Source organism: Pseudorasbora parva, chromosome 13 (assembly GCF_024679245.1).
Source record: "Pseudorasbora parva isolate DD20220531a chromosome 13, ASM2467924v1, whole genome shotgun sequence".
Taxonomy (NCBI): domain Eukaryota; kingdom Metazoa; phylum Chordata; class Actinopteri; order Cypriniformes; family Gobionidae; genus Pseudorasbora; species Pseudorasbora parva.
This window is the reverse complement of record NC_090184.1, coordinates 45,463,114-45,486,354: the sequence shown is the minus strand read 5'-3', so window position 1 is coordinate 45,486,354 and position 23,241 is coordinate 45,463,114. Positions and strand designations below refer to the sequence as shown.

At 39.0% G+C, this 23,241-nt stretch overlaps 2 protein-coding genes across 3 annotated transcripts; both read left to right on the top strand.

Annotated features, from left to right (window-relative positions):
* The first annotated feature begins 4,844 nt into the window (after window positions 1-4,844).
* avp (arginine vasopressin) lies at window positions 4,845-10,053 on the top strand. Of its 2 annotated transcripts, XM_067412817.1 has the most exons (5): window positions 4,845-4,899; window positions 4,997-5,048; window positions 7,096-7,143; window positions 8,388-8,592; window positions 9,824-10,053. In XM_067412817.1, exons 1-5 carry the CDS (start codon window positions 4,862-4,864, stop codon window positions 9,961-9,963), a joined length of 483 nt encoding a protein of 160 aa, XP_067268918.1. In that variant the 5' UTR covers window positions 4,845-4,861; the 3' UTR covers window positions 9,964-10,053. The 2 variants fall into 2 exon arrangements, with proteins under 2 accessions (XP_067268918.1, XP_067268919.1); XM_067412818.1 differs by lacking the exons at window positions 4,845-4,899; window positions 4,997-5,048 and having other exon boundaries at window positions 6,980-7,143.
* A 7,558-nt stretch (window positions 10,054-17,611) lies between these two features.
* Window positions 17,612-20,914, top strand: ccl27a (chemokine (C-C motif) ligand 27a). The gene is made up of 3 exons (XM_067412816.1): window positions 17,612-17,847; window positions 20,487-20,613; window positions 20,697-20,914. The coding sequence occupies exons 1-3, from the start codon at window positions 17,781-17,783 to the stop codon at window positions 20,800-20,802; spliced, it is 300 nt and encodes a 99-aa protein (XP_067268917.1). The 5' UTR covers window positions 17,612-17,780; the 3' UTR covers window positions 20,803-20,914.
* Window positions 20,915-23,241: the final 2,327 nt, after the last annotated feature.

Genomic DNA, 23,241 nt, shown 5'->3' with positions numbered 1-23,241 from the left:
TTTATAAAAGTATTAATCTATATATACATACACACATTTTATATTTTATGTATGCATATATATAAACTCAAATGTATATAAATATAATCATTTTCAAATTCAGCCATTTAAAATTCAGTAGTTTTCTTTAATTTGATCAAATATACATTTAAATTGTAATTAAATGTATATTTGCATATTATATATATATATATATATATATATATATATATATATATATATATATATATATATATATATATATATATATATATATATATATATATATATATCAGAGGTGGAAAGAGTAACAAAATATTGAACTCAAGTAAAAGTACTGTTACTTCAATTAAATTTTACTTAAGTACAAGTAAAATTAATGGTCTAAAAAATTACTCAAGTAAAAGTAAAAAGTGGCTCATTTAAAATCAGAGTAAAATATACCGAGTTACTTTTGTTATCAGTGGGGGGGTCTCTCCCCCGTAGGGTTGTGATAGAATGAGATTTTCAAGATATGACAACTTTTCTCAGAAAACATCACGCTATTAAACAATTATTTAATAAATAAACTGTACCTATTTTTAAATAATGGTTATTATCACCAGTTAAAATGATGTTAAATGAATGAAGATGATTGTTGTTGTTGTTGTTTTTTTTGGGGGGGGGGGTTGAACAAATGCTTTATTATAACAAACTTAAAACCATTTGTTTGTTTTGTTTATTAAAATTTCAATAAAACATGTCTAATAAACTAAATTCAATAAATGATTATGAATTAGATTAATAACTTGTTTTTATCCTTAATTCAGTAAAATGTTTAAGAATAATAGAGAAAGCTCATTCACAGAGACAGAACAAGCAGATCATATATTCATATAGCAATGTTTTGTGCTTTAATATTCACAGACCAATATTCAATATAATCGATTCCGGATCGAATTTTTTCCCCTCCCTTTTGCATTAATGATTTATTTTTACTCAGTAACGGACGTGGTTTAAAATGTAGCGAAGTACAATTCTTCAGTCAAAATGTACTTAAGTAAAAGTAAAATGACAGCTACTTAAAGCTGCAGACCGTAACTTTTTGCACTCTAGTGGTTAATAAACAGAACTGCATGCGTCTTGCGGAAGCACACTGCAGCCGGAGCTACTTCTCTCTGTTTATATCTATGGCGGATCACGCAGGGACTGTGCTCCTCCGCAGCGGTATACCAGTCTGGCCTGAAATAGTCCCAATATAAATACTTATTATAAGTGTACCATAATGATTCAGGGTAAGACAAAAACATGGTTTGGAAAATGGATTCATGTTGTAAATTCTCAGTATATAATTTTTGTAATCTTGAACACAAAAAAAGTTACGGACAGCAGCTTTAAAAAAGTAGAAGTACACAGAAAAACTACTCAATTACAGTAACGCAAGTAATGTAATTCGTTACTTTCTACCTCTGATATATATATATATATATATATATATATATATATATATATATATATATATATATATATATATATATATATATATGTGTGAATAATGAACTTTCTATTAATCAAAGAATCCTGACTAATACATTTATCACAGTTTCCACAAAAATATGAACTGTTTCCAACACTGTGTTGATGATCAGATCCTCATCTGAGAATGATTAGTGAAGGATCATGTGACACTGAAGACTGGAGTAATGATGATAAACTCAGCTTTGATCACAGGAATAAATCACACTTTACTATATATTCACACAGAGAACAGATGATCTACACTGGAGGAATATTACACTGCTTTTGATCAGAAGAGTGTGTTCTGTGTGTGCAGGATCTTCTGTTGTCTGTGGGATTGAATGAAGATCCTTGAGCTCAGTGTGTGTCGGTGGAAGGAGCGGCTCAAGGCTGAACTCTCTTTGTGTGTGTGAACAACTCTGACCTCTGCCATCTATTGTCCTGCTAAACTGAACTTTCTGTCCTCAACACATCACACACACCTGAAGGACACACCGTCACATCCAAATGTGTTAAAGGGTTAGTTCACCCAAAAATGAAATGTCTGTCATTAACTCCTCTCCCTAATGTCGCTCCACACCCGTAAGACCTCCGTTCATCTTCACACACAGTTTAAGATATTTTATATTTAGTCCGAGAGCGTATGCAAGTGTATGCACACTATACTGTCCATGTCCAGAAAGGGAATAAAAAAATCAGTGAATCGATTCATGATTCGGATCGCCAATGTCTCGTGATTTCAGCAGTTTGACACGTTATCCGAATCATGAATCGATTCACTGATTCATAACCGTTTGAATCTTTATTTGAGGATTGAACACAATCGCGGAAGAGAAGCCAATGCTGAATAAAGTCGTAGTTTTTGTTATTTTTGGACCCAAATGTATTTTGGATGCTTCAAGAGACTCTAATTAACCCACTGATGTCTCATATGGACTACTGTGATGATGTTTTTATTCCCTTTCTGGACATGGACAGTATAGTGTGCATACACTTGCATACGCTCTCAGAATAAATCTAAAATATCTTAAACTGTGTGTGAAGATGAACGGAGGTCTTACGGTTGTGGAACGACATTAGGGAGAGGAGTTAAAGGTGCACTATGCAACTTTCCGTCCACTGGAGGGCGCCTATTCAAAACAAAGGCGTAGTTTGATGACGCCAAGTGTAAGCGCAGTATCTTGGGACATGTGGTCTTCACCTCACAGCCGGTGGGAAATAGGACACGGGCAGAAATCATCTTCATGGATGCGGTTATTAACGTTACTGTAGTGTAAAGCAGAGCAGGACCGAGTGTTGTGGAGCTGAGCACGACTTCTGGAGCGATTATTAAACAAATACCCGCCTCGCGAACACCGGGACTTTTATTATGACGGGACGGGACACATTCGCCGGGCGCCAGCACTTCCTCTTTTTCCGTTCATGATTATAAGGTAAAGCAGCTCTGTTTATCATATTAGATACATTTAAGTGTGTTTAAAATGATGTTATGACTAAACCGAATAAAACCGAGGGCAGATATGACGCGATTGACAGGCGACTCCCTCAAATGCTTTGCTGACACGTCCCGGTCAAAGTTAAAATAGCAATTTTCTCACAATTTACAAATAGTTGGAAACATTTGGGATATTGTAAGTACTCAACTGAAAAAAACATATAACACTGGCCTATTGGTTTTTGGATATTTTACTGCAAAAATACTACATAGTGCACCTTTAATGACATACATTTCATTTTTTGGTGAGCTTACCCTTTAAGTAATCAACTGATGGATTCTCATCATAAATATTCAGCTCGTTTCTTCACGGAAACAAATTCTACTCCTCATGATGCAGATGTTTTCGTCATGAATATGAGACTGTAATGGAGTAAATAATAAACTTTGATGCAGACCACGGCGTTCTTCATTAAAATATATTCCAAATGTATTGAAGCGAATATAGAAAGCGAAAATATTCATGATGTTCTCAGCTTCAAAACCCACCAATTATACACAATGATCTATAACTTATTTCCATTTACTGTACGTGCAGCATTTCATTATGACAATTCTTGCTGTGCTGGTTTAATGAGGTGACTGAACCGTCTCGTTAGGGCTCGTTTGCATCATTACTGATGAGTTTATTATCTGTGCTCGTTTACAGTTCTCCAGGTGTTATTTTATGAAATTGTTCTTTTGTTGTCCTGCATGTGCATAAACAATATGGAGATGTCTGATGAGGTTAGTGTCAGTGCGGCTCTGAATACTGAGCGGGCATTTCTGTTGTTTAGTCCTGAGCTCAGATGAATCTTATGTCTCTGATTTCACAGCTTTGACCTTCAACTCTCACCTGTCACTCAAAATATTAACCCATTCAGTCCTTCAGACTCATCCGTGTCGTGTCTACTGGAAACTTTTAGATTAATTTTTTATTGATTTGCTTAAATTCAATACACACACTCACCTGTATATGTGACCCTGGACCTCAACACCAGTCATAATCTCACGGTATATCTGTGGCAATAGCCAACAATACATTGTATGGGTCAAAATGATCAAATTTTTTATGCCAAAAGTATTAAGATCATGTTCCATGAAGATATTTTGTATATTTCCTATCATAAATATATCAGAAATGAATTAGTAGTAGTAATATGTATTGCTAAGGACTTCATTTGGACAACTTTAAAGGATCGTTTCTCAATATAAAGAGGTTTCCTGCAGATTTTCAAATAGTGTCCTATCCTAACAAACCATACATCAATGGAAAGATTATTTATTCAGCTTTCAGATGATCTATAAATCTCAATTTCCAAAAATTTACTGACGGACCCTCAATACTAAATACGGCATATTATTTATATAAAATCATATTTCTTGATCAATAATATTTAGAATAACAACAAACCCCATTATAAAAGACAATAGGAAATAAACAAACAATCAAACAATTCAATCAAAAGTAAAAAAGCAGCAGCCATTCAGTACTATAGCCTATAAAGTTACTTAATTTTCCCCTAAACCCAAATCGATTCACTCTGGAACATGTTATAGATTAATACGACCAAAGATTGCCCATTTAATATACCACAGATTAATTTTATCTCATGTTTAACCACTATACGAGCCAGCGGCAAGTTCCCGAAGGACTGTCCGAGATGAAGCTGTTGTCTGCGGTTACACGAGCGCTAAACGACCGCTGACGGTCTGGGGCTCACTTCTACGAAAGCGTCTAAAATAATATTATGTTTTTATGTGAGTCACATATGTGAGGTCTAAAAAACTACAGTATCGCCTGAAAAAAGTGTTAAAACTAAATTTCGTGACAACAACAGAAGTATTTATTTGAAAACTTTGCTCAGCCGCCATGACAGTCATAGTGCAAGAAGCGCGGACGGCGGAGTGATGCCAACGGTTTCTCAGAGCGGATCGAAGTCGTCATGGTTAGGTTAACTTTTAAAGCTGTCAACGAGAGTATACATTAAATATATGTTTTGTGTTCCCAATTGCTCAAGTAACAAAAGAAAAACTTCACAATAGTGATTTCACAACTTTCAAAAGGAGGAGAACGGCAGTGAAAAGAGAGAATGAGGTTAACGTTATTTTTTTACCATCACAATAGACGCTGTATTAAGAAACACCCTCACAGTAGCTTTTTGTAATTTGATGCAAAAAATATATGAAGTTATAGTGTTATAAATGTACATACATTTGGGGAAAAAATGAAAATACACAAAACCTTTACGATTTACTATGATGACCGTTAAATCGGGTTTGTTAACACGGCTGTAATTCGGCCATTAATCTCTGATAACAGCCCATGGCTACGAGTGTGATATTGCATTTAATACAACAGTTCGACGGCACAAGTAAATAAACAAGAAACAACAATGGAGTGTCTTTAAAACACTATTTTGTGTGGAATTAGTTTCCTTCCGCAACGGATTCAAATCTCAAATAAATTGAAAGTTAAACAGTCGAGCACAATCGCGTCCGTTACGTCACCAGAGCTAATAACGCTTCACTGAAGATTATTGTAATATGTAGATCAACTAAACGAGTGTATTACCTGATATTCATTCTTCAGGTCGATGTCCATATAAAAAATCTGTTTGTATGTCCGCTGAGTATCCGATCTTTGTCCTTTTAAAGACCTCCAAAGACAGCGCGAAACAACTTCCTTGTTTACAACCAGTCACTCATAAAGGCAGCTGCCGCCATCTTGTGGTGTAAAAATGTAACTGTCACTGAAGTCGACTGTTGTAATCACTGACGGACCCTTTCTCCCAAAAAATGTATATTATTTATATGAATAAGTATTGAACAATATTTAAATTAACAACATTAGCCATTCTAAAAGGCAATTAAACACAAGCAAACAATTTAGTCATACAAAAGCAGTGCTCTATAGACTATCTATAGCCTAATAGTTTTTAAACTTAATTTCCCCCTTAACCCAAATTGATTTGCTCTGGAAAATTTTAATAAGACAATTGCCCATTTGATATACCCAAGATTGATTATCTTATGTTTAACCACTATACGAGCCAGCGGCAAATTCCCAATAGGACTGTCCGATATGAAGCTGTTCTCTGCAGGTACACGAGCGCTGAAGGTCTGGAGCTCGCATCTATACGAAAGCGTCTAAAACATATCATAAAAAACGTGCTATGTTTACATATAAGTCACATTTTGAGGTCTAAATAACTATCGGGTTGAGCTCAGGACTCTGTGCAGGCCAGTCCAGTTCCTCCACACCAAACTCCTCATCCATGTCTTTATGGACCGACGCTTTGTGCACTGGAGCGCAGTCATGCTGGGACAGGAAGGGGCCGTCCACAAACTGATCCCATAAATTCAGGAGCATAAAATTGTCCAAAATGTCTTGGACTTAGCATTGATGTAAGGCTTGGATGAGCTGCTCGGCCGTGGAAACCCATTCCATGAGGCTCTCTCCGCTGTTCTTGAGCTCATCTGAAGGCCACAGAAGTCTGGAGGTCTGGAGCTGTTGACTCTGCAGAAAGTTGGAGACTTCTGCGCACTGTGACCCTCAGCATGCGCTGACCCCGCTCTGGGATTGAACACTTAGTGGCTGAGTTGCTGTTGTTCCCAATCGCTTCACTTTGTTCTAATCCCACTAACAGTTGAGCGTGGAATATTTAGTAGTGAGGAAATGTCAGGAATGGACTTATTGCACAGGTGTCAGCCTATCACGGCCCCACGCTTGAGTTCACTGAGCTCCTGAGAGCGACCCATTCTTTCACTAATGTGTGTAGAAGCGTCTGCAGGCCGAGAGCTGGAGTTATACACCTGTGAAGGGATTGAACACCTGATTTGGAGAGGCGTCCCAATACTTTTGGCAATAAATGAGTGGATGGATGTAAGGCTACTGAGAACAAACTGAAGGTTGACGAGTCTGAACCTTGTTGTTCAGGTGAAGGTGTGTGTGTGTGTGTGAGATGATGATGAGAGACAGACGCTGATGTGAGGAGGAGGAGCTGCAGGTGTATATAAGCTCTCTGAGCATCAATCCATCAGTGTGTGTGTGTGTGTGTGTTGAGATGTCTGACTCTCTGCTGTCCGTGTGTGTTCTCTCTCTGCTGGCGCTCTCGGCGCTCTCATCCGCCTGCTACATCCAGAACTGCCCACGAGGAGGCAAGAGATCCCAGCCGGACACCATCAGACAGGTACTCATCCCTCCATTACTCCATTCATACCTCCATCCCTCCGTCACTCCATTACACCATCACTCCATCCCTCCGTCACTCCATCCCTCTGTCACTTCATCACTCCATTACTCCATCCCGTCACTCCATCCCTCCGTCACTTCATCCCTCCGTCACTCCATCCCTCCATTACACCATCACTCCATCCCTCCGTCACTCCATCACTCCATTACACCATCCCTCCGTCACTCCATCCCTCTGTCACTTCATCACTCCATTACTCCATCCCTCCGTCACTCCATCCCTCCGTCACTTCATCACTCCATCCCTCCATCACTCCATCCCTCTGTCACTTCATTACTCCATCCCGTCACTCCATCCCTCCGTCACTTCATCCCTCTGTCACTCCATCCCTCCATTACACCGTCACTCCATCCCTCCGTCACTCCATCACTCCATTACACCATCCCTCCATCACTCCATCCCTCCGTCACTTCATCACTCCATCCCTCCATCACTCCATCCCTCCGTCACTCCATCCCTCTGTCACTTCATTACTCCATCCCGTCACTCCATCCCTCCGTCACTTCATCCCTCCGTCACTCTATCCCTCCATTACACCATCACTCCATCCCTCCATCACACCATCCCTCCGTCACTCCATCCCTCTGTCACTTCATCACTCCATTACTCCATCCTGTCACTCCATCCCTCCGTCACTTCATCACTCCATCCCTCCATTACACCATCACTTCATCACTCCATTACTCCATCACTCCATCCCATACAGCTCTTTGAGTAACAATTTCTTCTATTTCAGGTTCATCTGCAATATTTAAAATATAAAAATAATAAATTAATAAAAATAAATCTGGAATTACTAATATTATTATAATATCTCCTCAACATTGCATTTTAGTCAGCATCAATTTACATCATAAAAAAAGGATAATACTATTATTATAACTGTTATAATATTATATTATAATATTACTATTATAATATATCTGTAACGATGACTAATATATCTCCTCAACATGGCATTTATGTTTTTGTCAATTTACATTATGAAACATGAATTATAATAACTGTGTGTGTGTGTGTGTGTGTGTGTGTGTGTGTGTGTGTGTGTGTGTGTGTGTGTGTGATGGGTAGGTTTAGGGGCATGGGGATAAAATGTCCAGTTTGTACAGTGTAAAATCCATTACGCCTATGGAAAGTCTCCACAATTCACAAAAACCTAATGTGTGTATGTGTGTGTGTAGTGTATGGCGTGTGGCCCGGGGAATAAGGGCCGTTGTTTCGGCCCCAGTATCTGCTGCGGGGCCGGTCTGGGTTGTCTGATCGGATCTCCGGAGACTCTGAGCTGCATGGAGGAGACTCTGCTGCCCGGCCCCTGTGAGGCGAGCGGGGAGACCTGCGGAGGAGAAGGGGGTCAATGTGCTGCTCCGGGGGTCTGCTGCGACTCAGGTGAGGACGCGTAACACACACACACACACACACGACAGGATTCTCTGACACACAGCTAACACAGGTGTGGTGTATCTCACACACTTTCAGAGCTGGACAGTAACAGCTCATTTCCTCGAGTCCTGTACTGAAGTTCACTGTTTGAGTCTCTGTGCTTTACTGGAGTATTATTTTTTCTGTAAACTTCTGACTTTAACTTCACTCCATCTGAAAGACAAATATCGTCCTCTTTACTCCACTACATTTCTATCAAGGTCCTCGAAGTGGAAAGTCGTTTCTGTCGCAGCTTTGAAAGTCAGTGATGATTTTTTTCTTCTTTAAAAGGTGTTTGGGTTTTTGCAGAAAGCCTTTCAGGAATCACTCTTGTAGAGTCTCGTGAAGTTCAATGATTTCACAGCATTTATTAAACACTGATTTATAGTTTAGAGCAAAATGGAAGAAGACGGATGTCCAAATGCTCATTTAGTGGAGTATTCACATAAACAAAGTTGATTCTGTCTTCAGTGAAGGTGAACAGTGTGAGAATATCAGATGTGTATCAGTGTATTGGATCCGTGCATTCGGCCTTAAAGTGACAGCAGCTTTATAAAGAGCTTTGTAACTTTTCTACAAGTATTTAAATGAGTTTAAGTTAGTCGTCTGCTAGTGTGTCAGATGGAGCGTCACTGACTGGCTTAAACCATGATGGCATAATGTGCATTTATACAACTATAATACAATAATGCACTGACATAAAAAAGGAAATTTACTTTTGATACTTACGTACTTTTGAAAACAAATACTTCTGTACTTTTACTTCAGTAAAAAATCACTTTTAAAGGAGTATGGAAGCGAGTTTCCGCCACTAAATAAAAAAATATAAGAGTAATTGCAACTTTTTATCTCACAATTCTGACTTTTTTTCTATCAGTTGAGAGTTATAAAGTCCCTTTTCTTAGAAATAAACTCGAGATTACATGTTATAAAGTCACAATTCTGACTTTTTTTCTCACAATTGCGAATTAAAGTCACAATTCTGAGATATAAACTCGAAATTACATGATATAAAGTCACAATTCTGAGACATAAACTCGCAATTGCGTGATATAAAGTCACAATTCTGAGAAATAAAGTCACAATTGTGACTTTATATCACTCAATTGCAACTTTATATCTCAGAATTGTGACTCTATATTTAACTCTTCTTACTTTTACTCAAGTAATCAGGTTGTGTATTTTGTCCACCTCTCAGACGGCTGTGCTCTGGATCCGGAGTGCTCTGAGGACGTCCGGCTCCGTCCGGCTGAAGATGGCGGTGCGCTGAAAAGCGTTTCGGGAGAAATGTTGCTGCATCTGTTAAATCTGGCCTCGAGGAGACAAAGGCCCTTCTGATGGCCATCTGTGTGTGTGTATCTCATTGGCACGTGTTGCTCAGCTCAACACTGTGTACATACTGTATGTAATAAACAGATGTGAATGTGACTTGGCTTTTCTGGCTTCTTTCGTTATTTTGTTATTTTAAAGGGTTAGTTCACCCAAAAATGTAAATTCAGTCATTAAATAAAAAAATAAAGTAATTGCAACTTTTTATCTCACAATTCTGACTTTTTTTCTATCAGTTGCGAGTTATAAAGTCTCTTTTCTTAGAAATAAACTCGAGATTACATGTTATAAAGTCACAATTCTGACTTTTTTTCTCACAATTGCGAATTAAAGTCACAATTCTGAGATATAAACTCGAAATTACATGATATGAAGTCACAATTCTGAGATATAAAGACACAATCCTGAGCAATAAACTCGAAATTACGCGATATAAAGTAACAATTCTGACTTTTTATCTCACAATTGCGAATTAAAGTCACATTTCTGAGATATAAACTCGAAATTACATGATACAAAGTCACAATTCTGAGACATAAACTCGAAATTACATGATATAAAGTCACAATTCTGAGATATAAACTTGAAATTACATGATATAGTCACAATTCTGACTTTTTTTCTCACAATTGCGAATTAAAGTCACAATTCTGAGATATAAACTCGAAATTACATGATATGAAGTCACAATTCTGAATTTTTTCCCCACAATTGATTCATGATTCGGATCACCAAAGTCACGTGATTTCAGCAGTTTGACACGCAATCTGAATCATGAATCGATTCACTGACTCATAACGGTTCGAATCATGAATCGATTCACTGACTCATTACGGTTCGAATCATGAATCGATTCACTGACTCATAACGGTTCGAAGCTTTGTTTTGAAATCGGCCATCACTATATAAGTCGTTATTTAGTGTTTTTGCGCACTAACTCTATTCTGGCCTCTTCATCAATGATTGTAGAGCCGCTGTAGTGAGATGGGCTTTGTAACGACGTCTTTAGTGCCTTTATGGGTCTTGAGAGAGGAAATGACATTGGTGTCAATGAAGGCCTTTCTGAGCCATCGGATTTCAACACTAATATCTTCATCTGTGTGTGAAGATGAGCGGAGGTCTGACGGCTGGCCAACCACAGGAGGAATTAATCACACAATTTACATTTCTGGCTGAACTAACCCTTTGAAGGCTTTTGGTTTGACTTCATCGTCCCAAAAGCAGCATGACCTGTTACTGCCTTTGTGTGATTATAATAACACAGATTTCTAAAGGTAGTGACTCATGTGATCATTCTTTCTCAGCGTGTCTTCGGCAGATCCTGACAGTCAGGTTTGAAACGTTTTTTTGGCCTATAAATCAAGTTCACGAGATAATTAAAAACTAAAGTTTAATACAAAGCCAAACACGTGCGGCCTGTTTCAGGTGATGATGGAGTAGAGAAACATTATCTTGTTTTTAAGCAATAAATCCACACTTAAATACTTTGAAGGCATCTAAGAAACAGTAACATGACCACTTCAAAGACAGCCAATGAAACGGAGGCTTAAATACACAGAGGATGAGTGATAGAAACAGAACAGCTATTAAAGATAAACATGTGAAGCCTGTTTGACAGGATGGTCTTTTGTTCCACTGCAAACATTATATACAATATATTGATACGTGGCTTTTAAAGCAATAGCTAAATACACAATCAAAAACAAGGAACTGAGGAAAACGGGAAAACAGAAACTAAAGATCATACATGTGATCATGTGATCATTATTGCATTGCATTGTCGGATTGAATGAGTGCACTTGATAATGTCCACTATGGTTTCGGATAACACTACAAATGGCTGTTTCCTCATATAGTGCTCTATTTAAGGGTATAGGGGCGATTTCAGACACAGAAATGGTATCAGAGGCGGAGCTTAGGGAGGAGCTGGCGAAGCTGATTGGTCAACAGGCCTGAGGTGGAGTGATGGGCTCAGAGGCTGGAGGCGGAGCCCAGGGCGGAGCCGATTGGTCGACAGACATGAGGTGGAGTGATGGGCTCAGAGGCTGGAGGTGGAGACTAAGGGGGAGGAGCCATGCCAGAGATGATTGGTCGACAGACATGAGGTGGAGTGATGGGCTCAGAGGCTGGAGGTGGAGCCTAGGGGGGAGGAGCCATGCCAGAGATGATTGGTCGACAGGCCTGAGGTGGAGTGATGGGCTCAGAGACTGGAGGCGAAGCCGATTGGCGACAGACATGAGGTGGAGTGATGGGCTCAGAGGCTGGAGGCGGAGCCTAGGGCGGAGCCGATGGGTCGACAGACATGAGGTGGCGTGAAGGGCTCAGAGGCTGGAGGTGGAGCCTAGGGCGGAGCCGATTGGTCGACAGGCCTGAGGTGGAGTGATGGGCTCAGAGGCTGGAGTTGGAGCCTAGAGCGGAGCCGATTGGTCGACAGACATGAGGTGGAGTGATGGGCTCAGAGGCTGGAGGTGGAGTCTAGGGGGGAGGAGCCATGCCAGAGATGATTGGTCGACAGGCCTGAGGTGGAGTGATGGGCTCAGAAACTGGAAGCGAAGCCGATTGGGCGACAGACATGAGGTGGAGTGATGGGCTCAGAGGCTGGAGGTGGAGCCTAGGGGGGAGGAGCCATGCCAGAGACGATTGGTCGACAGGCCTGAGGTGGATTTATGGGCTCAGAGGCTGGAGGCGGAGCCTAAGGGGGAGGAGCCATGCCAGAGACGATTGGTCGACAGGGCTGAGGTGGAGTGATGGGCTCAGAGTTATATGTATGAAACCTAAAATAAACATTATGTGGCTGAAAACACTGAAAAGTTGTGATATATGACAGCTCTGAGCGCGCCTGTCTCTGGCTCAGTGCAAGCCAACGCGAGAGCACATTTGAATGAACGTGATGCACTGATTGTTCTAATCACATGTGTGATTGTGTGATCGTACGTGTGAAAGGGTTAAAAAGAAGAAGAATGTATTTATGTAAATTCAAATATATTTTATATATGAAATTTCAGATTTTTTTAAATGATTTTTTTACCCTACGTAATTTTTTGGCAGCACCCTGCTGATCTGCACTTTTGGCAGATCCCTGATCTAGAGTCATAATGCATTCCTTCGTATCTCCGAAAAGTCTTTAGTTTGATTATATTTATGAAAGAAAGAGACACTGTACCAAGTCTTTCCGGATAAAAACTCTTTTACAGAAAATGGGGCAAGTTTCTTGGCTTACAACAACTTGACTCATGATCAAAATTGCATTAGCAGTGTACTTTTAACTCTTTGTCCAACAATCTCTTAACGCACTCACATTGTTGGCCCACTTCTTGTTTAAGAAATCTGTCGAATGTTCCATAAAATGACACTTGTCTGAGAATAAAGCTCGGTGCATCCTCCGCAAGAACAAAGAAAATAGTTTGTTTTCACGAGGTGGCAAGAAAAAAGTTTGTCCTGGCCATGGCATTCCACACTTCACAAGAACATTTTGTTCAACATTTTGAACGTCATTTTGTCCACGGCCTGGGTGCAAGAACTATTTTCTCTGTTTATGTACATTTGTTGATTTACCATGGAGACAGGTAGCCTGCCGTGGTCATCCTCAGCTCTAGTCAGAATATGAGTCTGATGCTCATTGGGCTGTGATTATGGGGCGTGTTTCAACCCAACCAGCAAAGACCTCGATTGGACAGACCAACAACCAATCAGAGCAGCGGAGCGACGCATTGTCAAATGTCAACAGAGCTCAACTGCACTGTGTTGCCAAGTCTGCGTTTTTTTCGCGGGTTGTTTTCTATGTCCGCGGGTTGAAGCGACTATTATGTGATATATAAACCCATGAGTGCGAATTTTAGCAGCAACCTTGCCAAAATAACACACATTTTACCCCCAAACGCCATTATTTCCCAGAGAACCCCCTGAGAAGCTATTGTTTAGGGCTAGTAGTTGGCGGGTTTGGTTGTAAAAACTTGTCAACCCTGACTGGAATAACCGATTTTAGCCGGTGTTGTAAAAATATAAAATAATTTAATGATACACAGAGTACTTACCCAACATGATCATCATTTCTGAGAGAAATAGTGAAGGTGATGCAGATACGAACAAGCTCTCCGTTCAGGATTCAAACAAATATAACCCAAGCCCCTTTGATGACGAGATGATTACGTTACTGTTGATCATCTGTCCATCATTGGCTAAAGCCCGCCCTGATGATCTCATTGGTCAGTTACTGTTGATCATCTGTCCGTCATCGGCTAAAGCCCGCCCTGATGATCTCATTGGTCAGTTTCTGTTGATCATCTGTCCGTCATCGGCTAAAGCCCGCCCTGATGATCTCATTGGTCCGAATAGTTTCTGTTGATCATCTGTCCGTCATCGGCTAAAGCCCGCCCTGATGATCTCATTGGTCCGAATAGTTTCTGTTGATCATCTGTCCGTCATCGGCTAAAGCCCGCCCTGATGATCTCATTGGTCCGAATAGTTTCTGTTGATCATCTGTCCGTCATCGGCTAAAGCCCGCCCTGATGATCTCATTGGTCCGAATAGTTTCTGTTGATCATCTGTCCGTCATCGGCTAAAGCCCGCCCTGATGATCTCATTGGTCAGTTTCTGTTGATCATCTGTCCGTCATCGTCTAAAGCCCGCCCTGATGATCTCATTGGTCCGAATAGTTTCTGTTGATCATCTGTCCGTCATCGTCTAAAGCCCGCCCTGATGATCTCATTGGTCAGTTTCTGTTGATCATCTGTCCGTCATCGTCTAAAGCCCGCCCTGATGATCTCATTGGTCAGTTTCTGTTGATCATCTGTCCGTCATCGGCTAAAGCCCGCCCTGATGATCTCATTGGTCAGTTTCTGTTGATCATCTGTCCGTCATCGTCTAAAGCCCGCCCTGATGATCTCATTGGTCAGTTACTGTTGATCATCTGTCCGTCATCGTCTAAAGCCCACCCTGATGATCTCATTGGTCAGTTTCTGTTGATCATCTGTCCGTCATCGTCTAAAGCCCGCCCTGATGATCTCATTGGTCAGTTTCTGTTGATCATCTGTCCATCATCGGCTAAAGCCCGCCCTGATGATCTCATTGGTCCGAATAGTTTCTGTTGATCATCTGTCCGTCATCGGCTAAAGCCCGCCCTGATGATCTCATTGGTCCGAATAGTTTCTGTTGATCATCTGTCCGTCATCGGCTAAAGCCCGCCCTGATGATCTCATTGGTCCGAATAGTTTCTGTTGATCATCTGTCCGTCATCGGCTAAAGCCCGCCCTGATGATCTCATTGGTCCGAATAGTTTCTGTTGATCATCTGTCCGTCATCGGCTAAAGCCCGCCCTGATGATCTCATTGGTCAGTTTCTGTTGATCATCTGTCCGTCATCGTCTAAAGCCCACCCTGATGATCTCATTGGTCAGTTTCTGTTGATCATCTGTCCGTCATCGTCTAAAGCCCGCCCTGATGATCTCATTGGTCAGTTTCTGTTGATCATCTGTCCGTCATCGTCTAAAGCCCACCCTGATGATCTCATTGGTCAGTTTCTGTTGATCATCTGTCCATCATCGTCTAAAGCCCGCCCTGATGATCTCATTGGTCAGTTTCTGTTGATCATCTGTCCGTCATCGGCTAAAGCCCGCCCTGATGATCTCATTGGTCAGTTTCTGTTGATCATCTGTCCGTCATCGTCTAAAGCCCGCCCTGATGATCTCATTGGTCAGTTACTGTTGATCATCTGTCCGTCATCGTCTAAAGCCCACCCTGATGATCTCATTGGTCAGTTTCTGTTGATCATCTGTCCGTCATCGTCTAAAGCCCGCCCTGATGATCTCATTGGTCAGTTTCTGTTGATCATCTGTCCGTCATCGTCTAAAGCCCGCCCTGATGATCTCATTGGTCAGTTTCTGTTGATCATCTGTCCATCATCGGCTAAAGCCCGCCCTGATGATCTCATTGGTCAGTTTCTGTTGATCATCTGTCCGTCATCGGCTAAAGCCCGCCCTGATGATCTCATTAGTCAGAACAGTTTCTGTTCAGAGATAATTACTGCTCTATGGATCCAGGCCAGACCGAACTGCCCGACCTAAGCATTTTGTGGGCGGGGCTAAGTTCGGCTGGCATCCAGGCTAGGTGACAGGGGGCCCTTCAAGTTGCCAGACTGCGGGAAAATAATGGTTCCCAGGGTGGAGAGATGGGGGTGGGGGGATTTGAATTTTGTTTGAGCAAAATGGTATACATTATGCTGCCAACATTTCAATGAGGCAAGCAATTTCAAATGTCAGTTTTCTCTTCCACATCAAACAAAGAGCACACTATATATGTGATAGGAAACGATTCAGTCTAGATATGATTGCATTTGAGCCGAATATAGTCTTACACACCGCAGCAGCGCGCACACACACACACACACACCCCAACGGCTCTGGTCTAAATCTAGACTACAGACGCGAGAGCGCAGCGTGGATCATATGCGCGAGTCGGCGCTGACAACAAACAGATCGACCCATTTGAGTTCTGCACAGAATGCTGCATTACAGAGCGATATGGAGGAGATTATGATGATAAACCGTGTTAGAGGAAACTGGCTTTACCAAACAGAGAAAGGTCCGCTCTTGCGTTCTAGTCAAACTGTATATTAATGAAACGCTATTGGCTGTTTCAAAAAAGGGGAGGAGCTGCTAACAGCTGGAGCCGCTTCAGGGGAAATTACGTCAACATATTGAATAATGCGACGTGTTTCAAGGCCTTTAATTTTATTTTTCATCTCTGTTTTTTTGTGTTTATTTCAAATAAGACAAATCTGATATTTTTCTGATCTTATATTTGTATAGTTTAAAGGGATAGTTCACCCAATTTGAGCCTGTGATGTTCATCTGCAGGGCGTCTGAGATGTCGGTGTGTGTGTTTCTTCAGGAGAACACAGATGAAGATGTTTAACTCAGCCGTTGCTCGTATAATGCATGTCAATGGGGTGTATTTCTATGAGAGTAAAAAACACACAGACATACGAATCCATATTAAACCCTGAGGCTCGCGGAGACACACTGATGTCTTAAGACACGAAACGATCGCTTTCTGCCAGAAACACAACAGTATTTGTGTTATTTTACCTCATATCAGACGAATCTCATCTAGTGTTCCCAACGCCATTACTTCCGCTGAAGAAGGTCAAAAAACGGCGCAATCATAGATATATATATATACATAGATGCCTCATTAGTGCCTGTATAGATTGGTCGAAAAAGGTATCTATATGTAAATATGATCACGCTGGTATTTTGACCTTACTTGGTGGAAGTAATGGTAGAGTCTGGAGGCGGAGCCGATGTGGAGTGATGGGCCAATCAATTAAATGCCTCCTTAAAAGGATGTCAATTATTCCATGGCATAGCTATTTACCTGATATACTGAATATGATTTGCATATTCTTTTTCATGGAAGGCCAAAGGTGAAACAATATCAAAAAAGAAAGTAAACCGGACAAGCTTGAACACAGCACACAATTACTGTCTGCGACACACCCAGTGACACACAACTTACCGTAACGAATCAACACACACCTGAGAAACACACTCAAAGCCCTCAACTCTTAATGTGCACATATCACGCATAACCTGCAGCGATCACAGCTCAGAATAATCACTTTCACCCGACTGCATGTGAAATTAATATGGCGCTGGAGGGACTGTTTCATAGGCCTATAAAAGTTATTTCATAACGGATTTTGTAAAACTGTTTTCTTTGTGTGACTGATGAGTTCAGGCAAGCTGTGTGATGAGGGCGGGACAGGTCTTGCGTGCGTAGGTTAAATCATAGTTTCTGTCTTCATTCACTCTCATTTTGGTTTCAACGATGGAGCTGAAGGCAACATCTCTCCTGCTGCTCATCTGCATCGCCATCATCATCCTCAGCGCCGAAGGTCAGAACCAGAAGTGTGAAAAAAAAATAAAAAATGTCTTCGTTTTCCAGCTCAAATATCTAAACATTCTTACATTAAGATACATTTACTGGAGAGGAAGCAAAAAACTAAACAAAACCTGTGTGCTGTCATGCATGGAGTCATTAAAATACACTTATTTCCACTTTGAATAAAGATGATTTTTCTGACTCCGCAAAGTCAGTCTTAATATTTTCAGTAATTTTGCTTCTCCGGTGTATTTGTTCTCCATCAAATGTGTCTTCTTGATTTATGAATGTTTAGATATTTGAGCTGGAAAGCGAACAAAACATTAATTTATCCTTTTTCTGCTCTCTTTATGCCTTTATGTTGTTGCAAGTTTTATTTCTGACTTCTTTTACATGTTTAGGTTTGCTTTTCTCCATTGTAAAATCCAGCAGTGATTCTAATACTTTTAGTTCACGTTATTTAATGTCATAACTTAATTGTAAAAATCTAGTAATCTACTATTCACATACAATGATTTTTCTGACTCCATTGGCAGATATTTGCTCTTGCTTTGAGCACAAACTTCTTAATATCTTCAGTCATTTTGCTTCTCCATGTGTCTTGATTTATGAATGTTTAGATATTTGCGCTGGAAAATTACACTATAGACAAAAAAAGCATTCGTTTATCTCTTTTCTGCTCTCTTTAAGACTTTGTGTTGTTGCAAGTTTTAATTATTCGGACTTCTTTTACATGTTTAGGTTTGCTTTTCTCCATTGTAAAATCCAGCAGTGATTCTAATACTTTTAGTTCACGTTATTTAATGTCATAACTTAATTGTAAAAATCTAGTAATCTACTATTCACATACAATGATTTTTCTGACTCCATTGGCAGATATTTGCTCTTGCTTTGAGCACAAACTTCTTAATATCTTCAGTCATTTTGCTTCTCCATGTGTCTTGATTTATGAATGTTTAGATATTTGCGCTGGAAAATTACACTATAGACAAAAAAAGCATTCGTTTATCTCTTTTCTGCTCTCTTTAAGACTTTGTGTTGTTGCAAGTTTTAATTATTCGGACTTCTTTTACATGTTTAGGTTTGCTTTTCTCCATTGTAAAATCCAGCAGTGATTTTTTTTTGTTCACTTTACTTACTTACTTGATGTCATAACTTAATTGTAAAAATCTGGTAATCTGTACTATTCACATACAATGCATTTTTACTTAGAAAATCCAAGTTAAAGTGGTCAGTTCTAAAAAGAACATAATTTTGTGTATTTGGTTTAATGCAATGTGTTTATGTGCTTTAAAAAGTCATAATTTTACACATACTGTACATTATTTTTGCTCCTGTGTCCCTCCTTTCTGAAACTCATAGATTTGTACAAAGCTCATCATTCCAAAAAAAAAAAAGCGTGGTGTGCTCTGATTGGCCAGCGATCCAGTGCGTTGTGATTGGCCCGAATACCTTAAGCTTCTGGAAATGTCACGACTCTTACCATATTTGGAACATCAGCTCCCAAAGTAATATTGGCAGGTGATAATGTCAGTTCAATTCGAGCCCGAATCTGATCCGGATAATGCAGATGACCAAGTTGTTCGAACAACTTTGCCAAAACGACTGGACCAGAATGTATTAGATTGGTAAGTTTGCATTTGTGATCGTAGAAATGACAATCCCATGGACGAGTCTGGGTTTGGCGGTCGCCAGGAGAACGGGACTTGCCTGACTGCATTGTGCCAAGTGTAAAGTTTGGTGGAGGGGGGATTATGGGGTGTTTTTTGTTTTTTTTCTCAGGGGTTGGTCTTGGCCCCTTAGTTCCAGTAAAATGAACTCTTAATGCTTCACCAAGACCTTTTGGACAATTACATGCTCCCGGATTTGTGGGAACTGTTTGGGGACGGCCCCTTCCTGTCCCAACATGACTGCGCTCCAGTGGACACCAGCGTCCCACAGGCCCCAATCAACAACCTGATCAACTCTATGCAAAGGAGATGTGTTGCACTGCATGAGGCAAATGTTGGTCACACCAGACACTGACTGGTTTTCATTTAGGAGTGGCCTTTCCTTGTGGGTGATTTGCCACACTTATGAGGTGGATGGATTATCTCGGAAAAGGAGAAGTGCTCACTAACACAGATTTAGACAGATTTGTGAACAATATTTGTCTTTAGGTCTTTTGTATATAGAATAAGTATATAAATAACATAATTAAATATCATGTCAAATAATGATCTTTTAAAATGTTGTTAACATAAACTCAATTGGGTTTATATTATGTTTATCTATACTAAGAATTTATCAGCACAACACACTATTCCTATTTTACTTTACTTACTTTTTTTTAAGGCAATCGGTTTGCATGCTTTTTTAAGTAAGTCTAGCTAAATAGCTTTCACAGTGCATTTGTTGCTTTTTTTTACGCAGGTAATGCATTCCCTGAGAATCGAGCCCATGCTGTGATTGATGCTCTTCGGGTTGAGTGATATAGTGTGCCGTAACATGCATCGCTCTGAGCCATGCAGAGAATATAAAATGTGCCCTGTCGGTCATTCTTGTTTTCTCAGCTGAATAACATCCCACAGGAAGCCTGTAGTGTTGTTGAAAGATGATTGAACTGTCACAAAAACACAGATTTTCAATAGAAGATCCTGCTTTTTGTTTTAGGAGATACCAGTGCCATTCCTACGTGCTGTCTGACTGTCTCCAAGAAACTCCCATGGGCCATGCTGCGTAAAGTCACTAAATACGACATCCAGAGCCGTTCTGGCCGCTGTGAGATTGATGCACTGATGTGAGTTTGATGGATGCTTATGAATGCTTATGAACGCTTATGAATCATGTGCTCCAATATTCACTGTGTTTACTGCTCTTCAGATTATACATCGGGAAAAGAAAGGTCTGTGCTCATCCCAAAGTGAAGAAAGCCCTGCAGAAAGCCAAAAAGAAGTTCAGGAAGAATCACAAACCCAAGAAGGGTTAAATAAACATGAGAGTCATTGATCTTCTGACAGATCCATAAGTGCTTTTTCTGCTGATTATGAGCTACCGTATACTGTATATATTCTCTCTATGCTCTTCTTTATAAGGAAATAAAGGGCTCTTTTTCAGCTTTGGCTACATTTTGGATAATTTTTACACCAATTAAATGGCTCCATTATGTAAAAGAAATAATACGAGTCGGATTAATTTGACATGATTCGATGAGGAAACTATTGCAAGCAGTCAATAAATAAATGAATCAACAAAACAATTGATAGGTCAATAAGTCAATAAAGAAACAGATAAATAAGTAAATAAATGAATTAATAAATAATTACGTCAAAAAATTCCAATAATCAATCAATATGTCAACAAATAAATAAACAATAAATAAAAAATCAACAAGTCAATAAGTTGATAAAGAAATAGATAAGTAAGTAAATACATAAATAATCAAGTGAACAAATCAATCAATAAAGAAATACCAATAAATCAATCAATATATCAAATAAATAAATAAACAATCAATAAGTCAATAAATAATCAATCAATCAGGTTTATCAATCAATCAGTCAATGTCCATAAATAAATAAACAATCGATAGCCTAAGTCAATAAACATCAATCAATAAATCAACCAATAAGTCAAAACATAAATTAACAAGCAATAAGCCAATAAATAATCAATCAACAAGTCAATAAATAAACAATCAATCAATGTCCATAACTAAATAAACTCAATAAGTCAATAAAGATCAATCAATAAATCAATCATTAAGTCAATAAACAAATAAACGTATAAATACAAATAATCAATCAATAAACAAATAAACTATAAATAATCAATCAATAAGTCAATATCAATAAATAAATAAACAATAATCAATTTCAATATGTCAATAAATATTCAAGCCAATAAATAAGTCAATACATAAATAATCAATAAGTCAATGTGAATAAACAAACAATCTATCAATTAACCAATATTTTAAAAATATATAAATCAATCAATCAATCAATCATAAGTCAACGTGAATAAATAAATAAACAGCAAATAATTGATCAACCAATTAGTCAAAGTCAAATACGTCCATAAATAATTAAGTAAAAAAATAGTAAATAAATAATAAGTAAGTGATATATGTCAATAAATAAGTCAATATATAAATAAATAAACAATAAATAAGTCAAATGATGTCAATCAATCAGTTAATCAATAAATAAAATCAATAAACTTCAGTCACTCAATAAGACAATAAATAAATAAATAAACAAACAATAAAATATTAACTAATAAATAAACAATGAATGGTCTATTTGACATCTGATCAAAATCTCATTGGTTGGTTTAGACTCCGCCCACTCATCCTTCACCAATGAGTGCAATGCTGTGCTAGTGACGTACATGAGGTACTGTCTCACAGCTCTTCTCTCTGTAACCTCTCTGTGGTATAATAATATAGTGTAATATAATGTATATAACGACAGTAAATGTTTCCTCCTTTGAGCTCCAGTCTCCTCTTGGCTTCTTGGCTTGGCTTGCTTAGTTGGGGATACTAAAATTTCAACTTAATATCCAAATAAATGTAATTACTAAACTAAATTAACTATATCAACTAAATTACTGATCTGCCCACATTGACACTATACAATAATTAAAATGAGCTAGATAAGATTACTGTTTGTTTACTATCGGGGCTGGTTGCAACAGTCACGTGCTCATAAAAATTGATTTCGGTCATTTCGGTTGAATATGTTCATCTGCTACAATATAAAGTAGAAAGCTGCCATCTAGTGGCGGAATCAGGAACAGGGACACATTTACTGCAGCAAACACCACTTTTAACTGTTCAATGGCAAATTAGTCGTTTAATTTGTCAAAGTTGCTCCTTTTCCAAAGGATGAGACATTATGAGTTTTGCATAAATTCATAATGTTAATGCTCATTTACATGTACATATACAAATATATTACATTATTACTATTAATCATTAGCCACTGACTTTACACATGGTGTAAATGTAAAATAGGACAATTATTATTTGAACTTATTCAACTCGACCAATCAGAATGGAATTTCTTCCTCTGCTTTTGTAAATCTTAATTGACAGGGGGAAAAGTCACAACTAGGACGTGAAAATTCGACTTTTTTATCTCCATTTTGACTTTTTGTGTCATCATTAGTCTTAGTAGCCTATGTCATAAGTATTTTTAAATCAAGATTTATCAAAGCAAGATTTTTCTTATGGACCTTTTTTACATTTCCGGGTGGTGAATGAAAGACAAATATTTTTGGTTTAATTTGCTCAAATAGCAAAAGATAAACTCCACAGTGTTTTCACAACTTTTAAAAAAGAGGGAAAAAGAAGAGAAAACGACGTCGATTTTACCGTCACTCCTAGTTTCTTGTAATGCGAGGCAAAAGTTATTCCCCCTTCTAT